This window comes from Schizosaccharomyces pombe (assembly GCF_000002945.2).
Source record: "Schizosaccharomyces pombe strain 972h- genome assembly, chromosome: I".
NCBI classification, from domain to species: domain Eukaryota; kingdom Fungi; phylum Ascomycota; class Schizosaccharomycetes; order Schizosaccharomycetales; family Schizosaccharomycetaceae; genus Schizosaccharomyces; species Schizosaccharomyces pombe.
Genome location: NC_003424.3, coordinates 1,841,627 through 1,854,758, shown reverse-complemented (window position 1 = coordinate 1,854,758; position 13,132 = coordinate 1,841,627). Strand labels below are relative to the sequence as shown.

The 13,132-nt window shown below is 37.4% G+C and overlaps 4 protein-coding genes and 4 long non-coding RNA genes across 8 annotated transcripts; 4 read left to right on the top strand and 4 right to left on the bottom strand.

Annotated features, from left to right (window-relative positions):
- Positions 1-107: 107 nt before the first annotated feature.
- On the bottom strand, positions 108-3,423 carry SPOM_SPAC1399.01C (transporter). Its single transcript, NM_001018947.3, has one exon. The coding sequence runs from the start codon at positions 2,130-2,132 to the stop codon at positions 327-329; it is 1,806 nt and encodes a 601-aa protein (NP_593513.1). The 5' UTR covers positions 2,133-3,423; the 3' UTR covers positions 108-326.
- On the top strand, positions 414-2,359 carry SPOM_SPNCRNA.2837. Its single transcript, NR_192205.1, has one exon. It is a non-coding gene; the product is annotated as a non-coding RNA (long non-coding RNA).
- A 977-nt stretch (positions 3,424-4,400) lies between the features above and the next one.
- SPOM_SPAC1399.06 (uncharacterized protein) lies at positions 4,401-6,421 on the top strand (the record flags this gene model as incomplete). The annotated part of the gene is made up of 1 exon (NM_001356031.2): positions 4,401-6,421. The coding sequence occupies one exon, from the start codon at positions 4,401-4,403 to the stop codon at positions 4,773-4,775; it is 375 nt and encodes a 124-aa protein (NP_001343103.1). The 3' UTR covers positions 4,776-6,421.
- On the bottom strand, positions 5,968-8,430 carry SPOM_SPNCRNA.2836. Its single transcript, NR_192204.1, has one exon. It is a non-coding gene; the product is annotated as a non-coding RNA (long non-coding RNA).
- Positions 6,614-9,111, top strand: SPOM_SPAC1399.02 (transporter). The gene has a single exon (NM_001018946.4). The coding sequence runs from the start codon at positions 6,869-6,871 to the stop codon at positions 8,636-8,638; it is 1,770 nt and encodes a 589-aa protein (NP_593512.1). The 5' UTR covers positions 6,614-6,868; the 3' UTR covers positions 8,639-9,111.
- A 308-nt stretch (positions 9,112-9,419) lies between these two features.
- SPOM_SPNCRNA.178 lies at positions 9,420-10,629 on the bottom strand. Its single transcript, NR_150602.1, has one exon. It is a non-coding gene; the product is annotated as a non-coding RNA (long non-coding RNA).
- A 126-nt stretch (positions 10,630-10,755) lies between these two features.
- On the top strand, positions 10,756-12,851 carry fur4 (plasma membrane uracil transmembrane transporter). The gene has a single exon (NM_001018945.3). It carries the CDS (start codon positions 11,078-11,080, stop codon positions 12,821-12,823), a length of 1,746 nt encoding a protein of 581 aa, NP_593511.1. The 5' UTR covers positions 10,756-11,077; the 3' UTR covers positions 12,824-12,851.
- SPOM_SPNCRNA.2835 lies at positions 12,002-12,497 on the bottom strand. Its single transcript, NR_192203.1, has one exon. It is a non-coding gene; the product is annotated as a non-coding RNA (long non-coding RNA).
- Positions 12,852-13,132: the final 281 nt, after the last annotated feature.

The window sequence follows — 13,132 nt, the reverse complement described above, 5'->3', positions numbered from 1 at the left end:
TACATGGTTTATAAACGGAGTAATACAAGCATCTAAGTAAAGATTTTTATTATTGAAATGAAATATATAAACAAGCTATCAGCACATTATACTGATCAAATTTTGATGTGAATGTATACATAGATGAAAAACCTAACAACCAATTAACACATGTAAATATTATTAAACAAAATATGTAAGCCATTAAATAAAATGCAACAACGAAAAGAAATGAAATCGGAAACAAACAAAGCGGCAAATTTAGGAATAAGGCATTTATAGAAACAATGAAAGCATTGCTTTCATTGTTCTTCTTATAAGGATAATCATGTAAAACATAAAAAAATTTAAACAACCTTATCAACATCAACTTCATCTTTTTTATTTTCGTTAGCATATTCCGTGTCCGTATTGGAAAGAGAATCGTTGGGATCTATACCACGGACTTCAACAATGCCATTGTTAACACCATTCGTAGTGGAAAGACCAGGACTGTCATTTGTCAAATCAGGGTCAAACTCGTAAGGCAAAATTAAGTTCAGGAAAATGGAGATAAAGGCTCCGATGGCAAAACCATTCTCCATCACAAGGGTAATGGCGTCCAGAAATCCAACAAGAGCCTTATTTGGTCCGCTGTATTCAAAGAAATAAGTAAACCAATCTGGGACCAAAATAGCACCCATACCCAAAGTCATGGAGGCAGTTAAAATAAACCTATTACGACGATTAAAGGGAATTTGGGAGATAATAGCAATACCAGAGACAGCAACAGATGAAAAGAGAAATGTGGTCATTCCACCTAAGACAGGAGACGGAATGGCAACAAAGACAGCAGCAAACTTAGCGAACAAACCCATAAAAAATAAGATTACCGCACAAAAGAATCCAGCACGACGGTTTGCACACTTTGTCAAACTGATGACACCGTTGTTTTGAGCGAAAGTAGTCAGTGGTGTAGTAGTCATAAGAGAAGCGATAAGTGAAGCTAGGCCATCACCAAGAATACCACCCTGAACTCTTGCATCAAAGGCAGGGCCATCTACTTCCAGCATGGAGACATCAGACGTGGCACCTATATCGCCGATTGCCTCCATCATGTTTACAATGTACAGTGCAAGCATTGGAAGAACGGCAGGACCATAGATACGAAGACGGAAGGTATGAACCCAATTGAAGGTAACTACCGGAGCAGCATCAATGATAGAATGATCCCAATAACCAGTAGCAGCGGAAATAATCATACCAACAACAAGTCCTAAAACAACTGAAGTAGTTTTCATAAGTGGAGGACCAAAGCGCTCGATGATAATGATGGTTGCGAATACGCTAAAACCGAGACCAATAAATTGTGCACTACCCCAACCTAAAGCATGAGGAGAGGTATCGGAAGGACATAAGGAATAACCAGGAGCTTCAGCTTCAGTGGGACGACCAGTACAAGAGCCTTCACCACCGGCCCAATCATTAAGACCACTACTGATGAGAGAAGTACCGATAAGTAAAACGACGGGGCCAGTAACGATGGGAGGAAATAGACGCTTCAAAATGCGTGGAGGAATGAAAGACATAAAGATTTCTAAGAGAGAGCAAACGCAAGCGGTTGCAAGGAAAGCACCATAGCCATCTGGACAGGGAAGTTTTGTGCCGTTCTCATCTTTTGGACAGTAGCCATTTTCGTACATTTGAGAGAGAACTTTGGGAGCAACACTGACACTAGTAAAGGAAATACCTAGCACCGAAAGCATACCCGTACCAATATAGTATTTTGTTTTTGGAATATGAACCCGGGCAATTTGAATAAGTGTCATGATACCACTACTGATGAGGCCAGCAGAGACCAAATAATTTGTTTGTTCAGTAGTAAGATTGGCAGAAGCAGCAATAATACGAGGAGGACTAGTGACACCGCCGACCATGGCTAAAGCGTGTTGGAATCCCAAAAGCAAAGCCAACAAGACAGGGACTTTGGCATTTAACGAGAAAAAAGGGGGAGATTTTGGCTTTTGTTTGGTGAAAGGGATGGCAGGTAGCAAAAAGGAATAATCATAATCGCCAATCCAAAAGTCTTTGGTAAAGATGGATAAAACAAAGCGACGAGTCTTTTCGATAATAGTAGTCTTTTCGTGATCTTGATCTTGGATGGATTCCGACATTGTAGAAAAATTAAAGATAAAAAAAAATAAGAAGAGACGAAAACGAAAAAAAAAAGAGAAAAGATATTAATAAGAATTAGATATTACAAGTTAGGACGAAAGGAAATCTCAACGCAACAAACTTTAAGAAAAGTTCGTACAGGAAAAAAACAATTACCTCTAAAACTACCAAAGAACAATCAGCTAGTAAATAAGAAACCCCAAGAAATCCACAATTGAACAAAAGAGGAATCGAACAATAAGCCAATTAAATAAAGAGAAAGGAAAAGAGCAAATTAAAAATTAAAAAACTTTATTTCCTTTAGTAGAAGAAGAGTAGACAAGGTGAAACGAAGCGATATGGCAAAGAGGGTATGCTATCGACAGCGCTTAATGAAAAGGCAGAGTTGAGAGAATAAAAGAATACAGAGTAAGTAAAAAAAAAGTGAAGAAATAAAAGGTTTGCTTCAAAACTTTTTCTTTCAGAGATATACAAAGAGTTTTTTTTTTGGTGTAAGGCAAAAAAAACGACAAGGTGCTCTTTTAGTGTTTTCTTTTTTCGACGCAATCAATTTAGATTATGTCAAGGATACGCTACTATAGTAACTTTGGGTTGTTTTAAGAATGAGTGAATTGTTAAGGGGGGAACAACCTAGTCAATTTATAGGGAGGATAATAAATGAATGACTTGAGATAAACAAGTTGGAATGAATGACAAGTACAAAAATGACTTCAGTGATTAAGAAGAAGGATGGAACTAGTCAAATCTCTAACCTTGCAACAAGGAGTGATGGATGTAAATAAATAAAAATGAGCTGATTAGATAGAGCGCGATAGCAAAGGATAACAACTACAAGTAGTCAGAAAATGCTAGACACACACACAAAGAGTCAATAGAGAGAGAGACAATTTAATGAAGCGCAAAATTTCGTGAAGTATATGGTACAACGCAAAAATCCTACTGTAAAAGCGAGACAAAGCACTGCGAGGAGTGATGGGATTGATACAAAGTAATTTGGATGGTGCGACAAAAAAAAAATAGGCGTTGTTTTTACCTACCAAACAATTCAGATGAAAGCAATCGAAACACTAACTTGATAGAGGAAGAAGTGTAATTAAACAAGTGAAGAGTGTAATTAAACAAGTGAAGAGTGTAATTAAACAAGTGAAAATTGTAATTAAACAAGGGTATTATACCTAAAGGATACAATACTCTTTACTGGACTCGACTTGACTTGGATTTACTTTTTTGTTTTTGTTTTCGCTTTTGCTGTTGCCTTTGCTTTGCTTTGCTTGTGAAGCGCAATTCGTTGGAATGAAATCGTGTCAATAAGCCTTATTAAATACAAATTCAACACTCTCAAGAACTACTTTCTTTTCCAGAATAGCGGCGATTACATTTTGGCAAGTCCGCTATACAAGGAAATTTTAATACATACTTAGTAACTAATCTTAGGAAAAGCAGGGGTGAACAAATGCGATTTGCCCATTCCAACATCTCACATCACTCACCACCCATAGGAGCATTGATTATCAATGAGCAAACGCCGATTTTGTTTTGTCTTTGTATTCGCAGCCGAATCCACCACTCAGCATTCATCGCCTTGTACCTCAAACCAATCCGATTCGTTTGGCGCTTTCGTCCAACACAAAACTATCTAATCATCGTTGACGCAGCTTACAGGCATTGGGCGATGCGTAAAAGAAGAAACGACAAGTCAGGGAGGTTGTCGGGGTAGATATAGCACGGATTGGACAGGCTAGATAGAGTGGATGAACAAAGTACTTTTAGCTTAGTCAATCGCTTTAGGACGAGAGCGATAATAGAGGGCCGAGAGCGTTGATAGAAATAAAGAGGCGGAGGGAGAAATAAAGAGGCGGAAAGAGAGTGTGTGAGTAAGGATTTTTGCGACGAAAAAGATGGTAGAGGAGGGTAAAGAGAGAGGGAGATTGGGGAAAGGCAAAGGCGATGCAAGAAAACGATTATGAAAATGAGATTGAAATTGAAGTGGGAGTTGCAGTTGCAGAAGTTGAAGTTGGAAACGATGTAGATGGATAGTCTTTGTGTCTATTTGTGTATTTATCTGTCTGTGTTTCTGTCAGCCTGCTTACTATACTTGCTATGCGACAAGCTACACTTACACATATAGTTACATCTACAATATCAACATTCTACCCATTGTATCCCATTGTATCCAGCAATACCTATGTTACTATTACTGCTCTTACTCTCATTACTTTCCTACTTTCTTCTCTCTTTATACTTTTCCTTTTGTTTCAAATCGAACGATGTTTCTGCTTTCCCTGCTCCATTTTTTCCATCCTTCTCTCATACCGTCTCTCTCTCTCTCTCACACACACTCTTCCTCCCTTCCACCATACCGCCTACACTGCACTGCGCTATCTTATCGAGACTTGCTGACAAAAAAGTCCGCGAACTTTCGTTCCCCTATCTATCGCTCACACGTAAACGAAAAAGGCACCCTCACCCACTCTTTCCGACCAACGAAGGATATGCAAAGTGGGAATTGCTGGTTTACCATACTTAGAAAAGCTAGAAACCTCCTCAATCACGGAATCTTACTCTCATCAAACAACCGATCCTTTTGTTTCATAATTCAAATATCAAAAATCAATCCATTCGAGCGCTTCCTTGAAATGTAAACAAATCGCTCTACCATGCGTGGTTTTTGGTTGGATAAATTAATCAATGTTTGTGCAGCGCATCACACTATATCCCTTTAACGTTTACATGCGTTCTTTCTCCTTATATACGCTCTAGTGTGCCCTTCCCACCTACGTTGTTTATCTACGCTACTTGTCAGTAATGGTCAACTTTGACTAGTGCTTGTAGTGCTTTAAAACGTAATATCTATTAAAGACCGATGCAATCCCATTCACTCCAGTTATCAATGTCACTCGTCTTTCACAGCGTGGTGTTTAAAGTTCTTTATATGCAAAAGAACCGCAAAATGAGTAAAAATTATTATATCCATCTTTTTTAATCCTCCCTCCCCCCGGTCGCATTATTATTGAGTTACCTACTGCCTCTCTAAACCTCTCCAGCTTGCTTTGTAAAACTAAATACCCAAAACACTTGCTTAGTTTTCACTTTCTTCTAGCCCACCTTCCTAGATTCACCTTGCTTATTCAGCTGCACTTTTCCTCTGCACATTCGACAAATTCCAAACCTTCGAAAATTCGGGCCTTTCCTCACTCAATCCCCTTTCGTCCAAGTGTGCAGGTGGCTACTTCCGCTATACCCACCTCCCTTCTTCCTTCCTTCCTTACCGTGTGAGTGATGAAATCTTTCCAAATAATATGATGCTACAGTCTTACAACCCCCAAAAAAAAAAAAAAAAGGTTTGTGAGTAGAATTCACTTTTTTTTTTAAAAACATCACTTCTCTTTCTTCTAATCAGGGAATTCTGCATTTCTGCATCTTGCTCGGTATCTTAGGATAGTGTATAATAAAGCATCGCTAAAGTGGGAAATAGTAGGTAAAGGCCATTAACAATTCCGACATGCTGTTTCAGCCAGTCAGACTAAAAAGTCAAATGTACAATAAACATTGCAATTCTTTGAAAAAAAGAGTTGTATTACAGGCCTGTACATACGCACACTTTTCAATCCATAAAAAAAATCGTTGCTGTAGATTTTGTAAGACGTACAACTAAAGACATATAGAAGCGTTATTGTAATATTGTTACAAAATCCTTAAAAGGAGCACTTTATCGACCCTCAAAAGCACCTTGTTGATCCACAAACATTCTTTTGACTCATTAAAACTTTTCTTAATCATTTCATTGCTTACTTACTCATTTCAATGTTTGCTTAACCATTCCATTGATATGCAATATTTTGTCAACCCTCTCTCTCTTCATTCACTTACTTGTTTACTCCGATCCCCTATTTTCCCTTTATAATATCATACATGTTTACGATTATTTCTACATTCCTCACATTTTAAAAGATTACAAATTTATAATACTATACATTGCTGTCATTACATCTATATCAATATTAATCAACTATCCCGATATCCTCTTATCTTGGTAAATTTGCTCATTTCTTCACGGCATTATCGTTTTTGCTCACTCAAAAAGGAATACTCTTCATTCATTTTCTCGTCGTTTTTAAATGCCTGCTTTTTTCGACTTCCCTTCATTTTCTTATGCATAGACACTCTGTAGACTTTTCTCGACGAACCTCCTTATTTCAGTGTCCCTATTTTCCGGATATTAGCGCGGCTTTTTTTTTTTTGCTCTCCCTTTGCTCCATCGTTAGAAAAATCCTGTATAAATATTGCCTCTAAAGATCGTATTCAAATTTTCTACATGAAAATGCTTACTCGGTAATTACTTGGCCTAATGTGCATATTTTCTTATTTTTAAACTAAGAATATGTGCACTTAAAGCCGCGTCAATTTTCCTTCCTTATAATTTCCTATCTATGTGTTTTCTCAAAACGTACTCATTCCAGGCAAGTAGAAAAAAAACTCTACCATAACCAAAACTAGGCATCCTGGAAGTAGTGTTTTTATTCTGTGATTTAGTTAAAATTTCCCCCCTTTCTGATTGTAACAGACTTACTCAATTGTTTCATTAAAATTGCATTCGTTGTCTTGATTATTTATATTCTTTCCTTCAATATTATTTTTTTTCCTAGCAATATCTCTTTTTCTCCTAGCTGCATTCACCCTCTTCCTTACGGATTTTTTTCCCTAGTGTATTTGTGTTATAAAGTTACTAAACATAATGAATCCTTCTACTTCTCCAAATCGTAATTTGGCCTCCCCAAAGAGTTTACAACTCTATACCACAGGCAGTGAAGTAGCTTGGTATCCAACTGCGCTTGATGAAGCAAACGAAATAAAGTCTATAAACTCGAAAGCCTTTTCTTTCAAGAATCAAGATCAAATTTATGGTGCCGGTTCTCTAAAGTCTCGGTTTTCAACCCATGAAATCTCGTCTGAAAAAAATGATTCTCCTGATTTCACCCTTGTGTTGCCCTCCAATCGATTGTACATCGTTATTCCAGGACTTATGTTGTCGATTTTCTTGGCTGCCTTGGATCAAACCGTCATTACTACGGCTATTCCCACTATTGTAGCAAATCTCGACGGCGGTTCATCGTATTCGTGGATTGGTACTGCTTATTCATTGGCAGAAACATCTATCCTTCCATTTTGTGGTATTATGAGTGAAGTAGTCGGTAGGAAAATTGTCCTCTATACTTCCATTGTTCTTTTCCTCTTCGGTAGTGCCATGTGTGGTGCTGCCCAAAATATGCTTTGGCTTGTACTATGCCGTGCTGTGCAGGGCATCGGCGGTGGGGGTATTATGTCTTTAGTTACAATCGTTATAGCTGACATTACTCCTTTACAGACCAGACCTTATTACACAGGTTGTATGGGAGTCACTTGGGGGGTTGCTTCTGTTATGGGTCCTTTAATTGGAGGTGCAATTTCACAGAATACTACATGGCGCTGGATTTTCTTCATTAATCTACCTACTGGTGGTCTTTCGCTTGCACTCTTGATTTTTTTCCTCAATCTTGTACCCAAGCCTACAGTTTCGTTTTGCGTGTTTTTACGTGATTTTGACTTTGTGGGCATTGTAACCATTACGACTGGTGTTGTGTTATTTTTACTTGGCTTGAACATCGGATCTACAACAGGACATTGGGCCCATGCCAATGTCTTGTGCTATTTAATTTTTGGTATCCTTTGCATTGCCGGTTTTGTCGTCAATGAACTTTATACCACCCGCACTAGAATTATTGCTCCCTCGGCGTTTCAAACACTCTCTTTATCTTCTGTGATGGTAACCTCCTTCTTACATTATTATATCATGTCAACTGTGACTTATTACATTCCAATCTACTTTCAAAGCATCAAGGGTGATGGTCCGTTAATGTCTGGTGTTCATACTTTATCTCTGGCAGTTGTATCTTCAGTTGTTTCTGCCATTAGTGGTATGGGAATAGGAAAATTGAAAAATTATCGATATCCAATGATTGGAGGATGGATAGTTTTATTAGCTGGTACCGGTAGTATGATCGCAATATACTATGACACACCTATACCACGTACCATGGGATTCTTGGCTTTGACAGCTGTTGGAATTGGCAACCTGTTCCAACCCAATCTTATTGCTATTCAGGCTTCTGTACCTCCTGCTTTGATGGCGACTTCTTGTTCCGCATTTATGCTGCTAAGGAATATGGGTGCATCTGTGGGAATATCGATAGGAGCGGTAATTTATGATCAGCAACTTACGACACTTCTAAAAGGAACGGAATATTCTACAGGGCTTTCATACTCTCAAATTGCTTCAATTCCCAGCGTAAGCGAGAGAAACTTTGTATTCAATGTCTATGCTAATGCCATTCGTACAATCTGGATTGTAAATTGTCCAGTTGCAGGAGTAGGAATGCTTCTGTCGTTTTTTACAAAGCAAGAGAAATTATCTCAAAGCGTCACGGAGTACAAAGAAAAGGATAAGGGATTTAAAGATGCTCCTTGAAACTTATTTTTTAAAAAGCTTTTGTTGAAGAATCCCAAAACAACTGTTTATTAAATTTATTTTTCTTTACATTGCAGAATAAGGTCATTGTCTATTTACTTGATTTTTTTTATCTACGTTTGACTGGTAAAAACATTGTGTTTTCTATTACTAGTGTTTAATGTTTGTTTCGGTTTTTTTTTTTTTAACCAAGGATCGAACTTGATTGTTATAATTTTTTTCTGATATTGTTGTATGCTAATGATTTTTTCTTCGATAAGTTTACAAAAATAATTAATCTGCTTTTTGTTTTTACACTACATTTCTTCATTTCGCATTAGAGGCAGGGAGCTAAAGTGTATTGCATGTTAAAACAAAATCTTTCGCCATAAGGAGTTAAAAGTGTTAAAAATTCATGATTACTGCCATGATCTGTCGCAAACAATGTTTACTAGTTTTTCTCCCTCTCTCTTTCTTTTTTATTTTGGTTTACGGTGTAGGGATTACTCTTTACTTAATTTTAATATTTTTTAATAAAATCATTTATCTCTTCCTAGCTCAATTGCTTTGCTTGCAAAAGGTGCTATAGTTGCATCTTTTCTAAACTGCGCAACTAAGGATTTCTTATGTTTACTGATTGATCAGTTGTTCACTTGTTTTCATACTGCGCAGACCGTAGCAGCATTCCCGAACAAGGTAACGATGGATAAAAAAATCATCGCACTTTCTGAGACTATACCTTTTTGGTGGAACAAGCCGTTTGAAGCGCGGCATTCTAATATCATTTCTTTTTAGAAAAATTTAAAACCAAAACACTACTTGAGAATCTTCGTCGAAAACTCTTTTTACTTACGTGAAAAACTAACTGATAAGATTAAGCGATGTGTTCAACTGCTGGCCTTATTTTTATCTTGACAACTTTAAACTCAAAAAAATAGATGCGACAACAAAACCACGAAATCAACAGAAAACTACAAAAAGGCTTGCCGCGGTGAGCTTCCTATCAAAAAAAATGAATGAAAACAAGTATAGTTAATAGCTTGTTATATTGAAAGACGAAATGGACGACCCGTTATCGACCTATTCCAAGCAAACTAGTTTAACTATAAAACCTAAGCAAAGTTCATCAATTATCAAAATCAATTTTTGATACGACTAATTAGTTTCTTGTAGGAGTCGACATTACTTTCGACACCATTGTTTGCATCTATCCGTTTCTTTTGGATCCGGAAATTAATTGATCACTAGCTTTTACCAAAGTCCACACTGTCTTTTTCTTGAGTTTTTCTACATTTCATTTTTTTCTATTTTGTTTGGCATTACACGTTTGTTTTATCGTCGATATTCATCTTTTCCATTCGTTTGTTAACTTCAATTCGCACTGTTTTCCTCCTTCATTTCTTTGATTGTTCGTTCAAAAAGCATTACCCTGCATTCCATTCATACTTTTTTTTGACTCATATTGATTATACGAGTTTACTCTATCATCCTATATTTTGGCTTTTGAGTTAACATACCGTTTTGCACATAGATCAGCCTACGCCCGATTTCTCGTACTTGCAGACTTAGCGAAAATATCTTATTTCGTTGCTTTATCTATACCTCAAGTAAAGCTTTTGAGAATCAGGTCAGCTGCACAGCCAAGTTTTTATCAATTATCTCTATTGTGCATCCGTTCATATACTTATCATTAATTTATATTAAGGACGGCGGCGTAATCTAATCTTCGTCATTTGATAATACCCATATTCCTTACAATCTACGAATTCAGCCTCTTGGTTGGCTTTCTATCACATTAAGTTAGTTAGCGTTTTGGATTTAAACTTACACGCGAAAGATATCTCTATCTCCTCTGATTGCGCTGCGAAATAAAAAATTTTCTCTACATATAAACAAAGGTTTCTTCCTAAGAAAATACATATTTGCAAACTTTATAGGCTTAACATTGAGGGAATTGAAAGGCGACATAAAATAAAACATTTAACGATCTGTTTTGTAATAGCACACAGCTTTTCACTCATCTTTTTTCCAAAGATCGCTTGCTCGCCACTTTTATTGTGGAGAAATTTCTGTTACCTCTGGTCATTGTTACCTCTTAGATTGCTCTGAAAATATTTCAACATTCCACTTTTTCTTCTACTCAAGCCACAGTGCAAGGCCTTTGTCAAACCTTTGTAGGATTTTTTAATACTACATAACTGCTATTATTTGTAAAGGTGAAATATTTTACGGCACTTGTTGGTTTCCTCCATTTTTTTTGTCGGCTCTTTTTTTTTGTTTACGAACGTTTTTTCCTTCATTAACGAATTCACTCAGCTCGTTTAATATTTCAATCTGTTATTTAAAGTCACTTAATTAATTTCGCTCATCTTTTCTTTCCCTACAAAAGTCTTGAAAAAAGTTTTCTCATTTTTGTCGTTTGTTTTTTCTTATCGTCTGAAACATTAATCTTGTTAAATCATGGAGTCTGTGGATAATAATTCTTTTTTTTCACGAATTAGAAATAGCAATGCCTATAGAAAGGTCAAGGATTTTGTTATATTGGATCATAGGCCTGGTATGACTATGGCCGAGAGAATGTTGACTAACAAGGATCTATATCCTGTTCCTCCTTCCAAGCGCCTTTGGGGGCCTTGGAACTTCATTTCTTTTTGGTTAGCTGATGCTGTCAACATCAACACTTGGATGATTTCTGCCACCGCTATCGAGCTTGGCTTGAACTGGTGGGAGGCATGGATTTGCGTTTGGGTTGGCTATCTTATTTGCGGTATTTTAGTTGCAACTACTGGTCGCCCTGGTGCAGTATATCACATTTCATTCCCTGTTCTTTCTCGTTCTTCCTTTGGTACATGGGGTTCATTATGGCCTATTCTTAATCGTAGTGTCCTGGCATGCGTCTGGTACGGTGTGCAGGCTTGGATTGGTGGTGAATGTGTTGTTTTGATGATTCGCTCAATTTGGCCTTCTTTCTCCCATATCCCTAACACCATGGCAAAAAGTGGTACGGAGACATACCAATGGGTTGGCTTTTTTATCTTTTGGCTCCTTTCAAATATTGCCATTTGGTTTCCAGTACATCAAATTCGTCACCTCTTCACTTTTAAGGCCATTGTCGCTCCTCCTGCAGCCATTGCTTTCCTAATTTGGGCGCTCGTTAAAGCCCACGGCGCCGGTCCTGTTATTCATGAACCTACAAAATTAGGTCAGTATGAACATGCTTGGGTGGTAATTAATGGAATTGTAACCTGTATTGATGGCTTTGCGACTCTTATTGTCAATAATCCTGATTTTGCACGCTTTGCGACCACCCCTGGCGCCGTACACTGGCCTCAAATCATCACCGTTCCCCTTGCCTTTGGTGTAACTTCGCTAATCGGTGTTCTTGTTAGTTCTGCATCCAAAGCCATTTATGGCACGACTCTTTGGGATCCTACTCAATTGCTTGCCTCTTTCCTCGATCACTCTAACGCCCACGGTGTTCGTGCCGGTGTCTTTTTCATCGCATTTGGTTTGTGTATCGCTCAACTCGGTGTCAACATTGCTGCTAATTCGGTTTCTGCGGGTAACGATTTGTCAGCTCTCTTGCCTACTGTAATTAATGTTCGTCGTGGTGGTTACATCGCCTCTATTATTGCCCTCTGCATGTGCCCATGGAATTTATTAAGCTCAAACAATAACTTCACAACTTATTTATCCTCATACTCCGTCTTTTTGTCTTCATTTGCTGGCGTTATCATTGCCGACTACTATTTCGTGCGCAAAGGCTTGATTAGAGTTGCTCCTTTATACTCTTCCTCTTCTAGCAGCCCCTATTACTTTTGGAAGGGTATCAACTTCCGGGCATTTGCTTCTTACATTTGTGGTATGCTTATCAATATTGTTGGTATGGCTGGTTCAACTGGACAAAAAGTCCCAAAAGTTGCTAATACCATGTTTAATTTAAATTACTTTTTGGGTATTACCGTCGCCTGTTTATCTCATATAATCATTTGCAAAATCTTCCCTGTTACCGAATGCGGTGAGAAAATGCTTTCTGAGGTTCCCGAAGAAGCTGATGACTATTTGCTTACCCTTGCCTCAGAAGACTCCATCGACAAGGACAGTACATCTGAAATTTATATTGATGGACTTCCCACTGAGAAGGAGGTTGAGAAGGACGACGTTCTCAGTATTACGAGCAAAAAATTATCGGGTTGTTTTCCTTAGGTAAATTACTTTTTGTGGTTTGATCTCGTCTTAATAGTAATTTTTCAAGGTTTATTGAAGGTTCTTTATTAAATTATTTTTTGTTTTTAGTTTGTCATAAAAATTTTTTAGATCATCTTTGTTTATAATGTATTGCTAGTTAATGAATGAAGTGTATTAATAGGTTATGCATATTTGTTGCGTTTAGACAGTAAGCGTATTCATATTACACTAAATAAAGCTGTTTATCTACTAAAGGGATGACTTCAAAAGTAAGTAAGCGACATATCTTTATTATGGTAATAGTTACAGAAGTAACATAGGATGTTC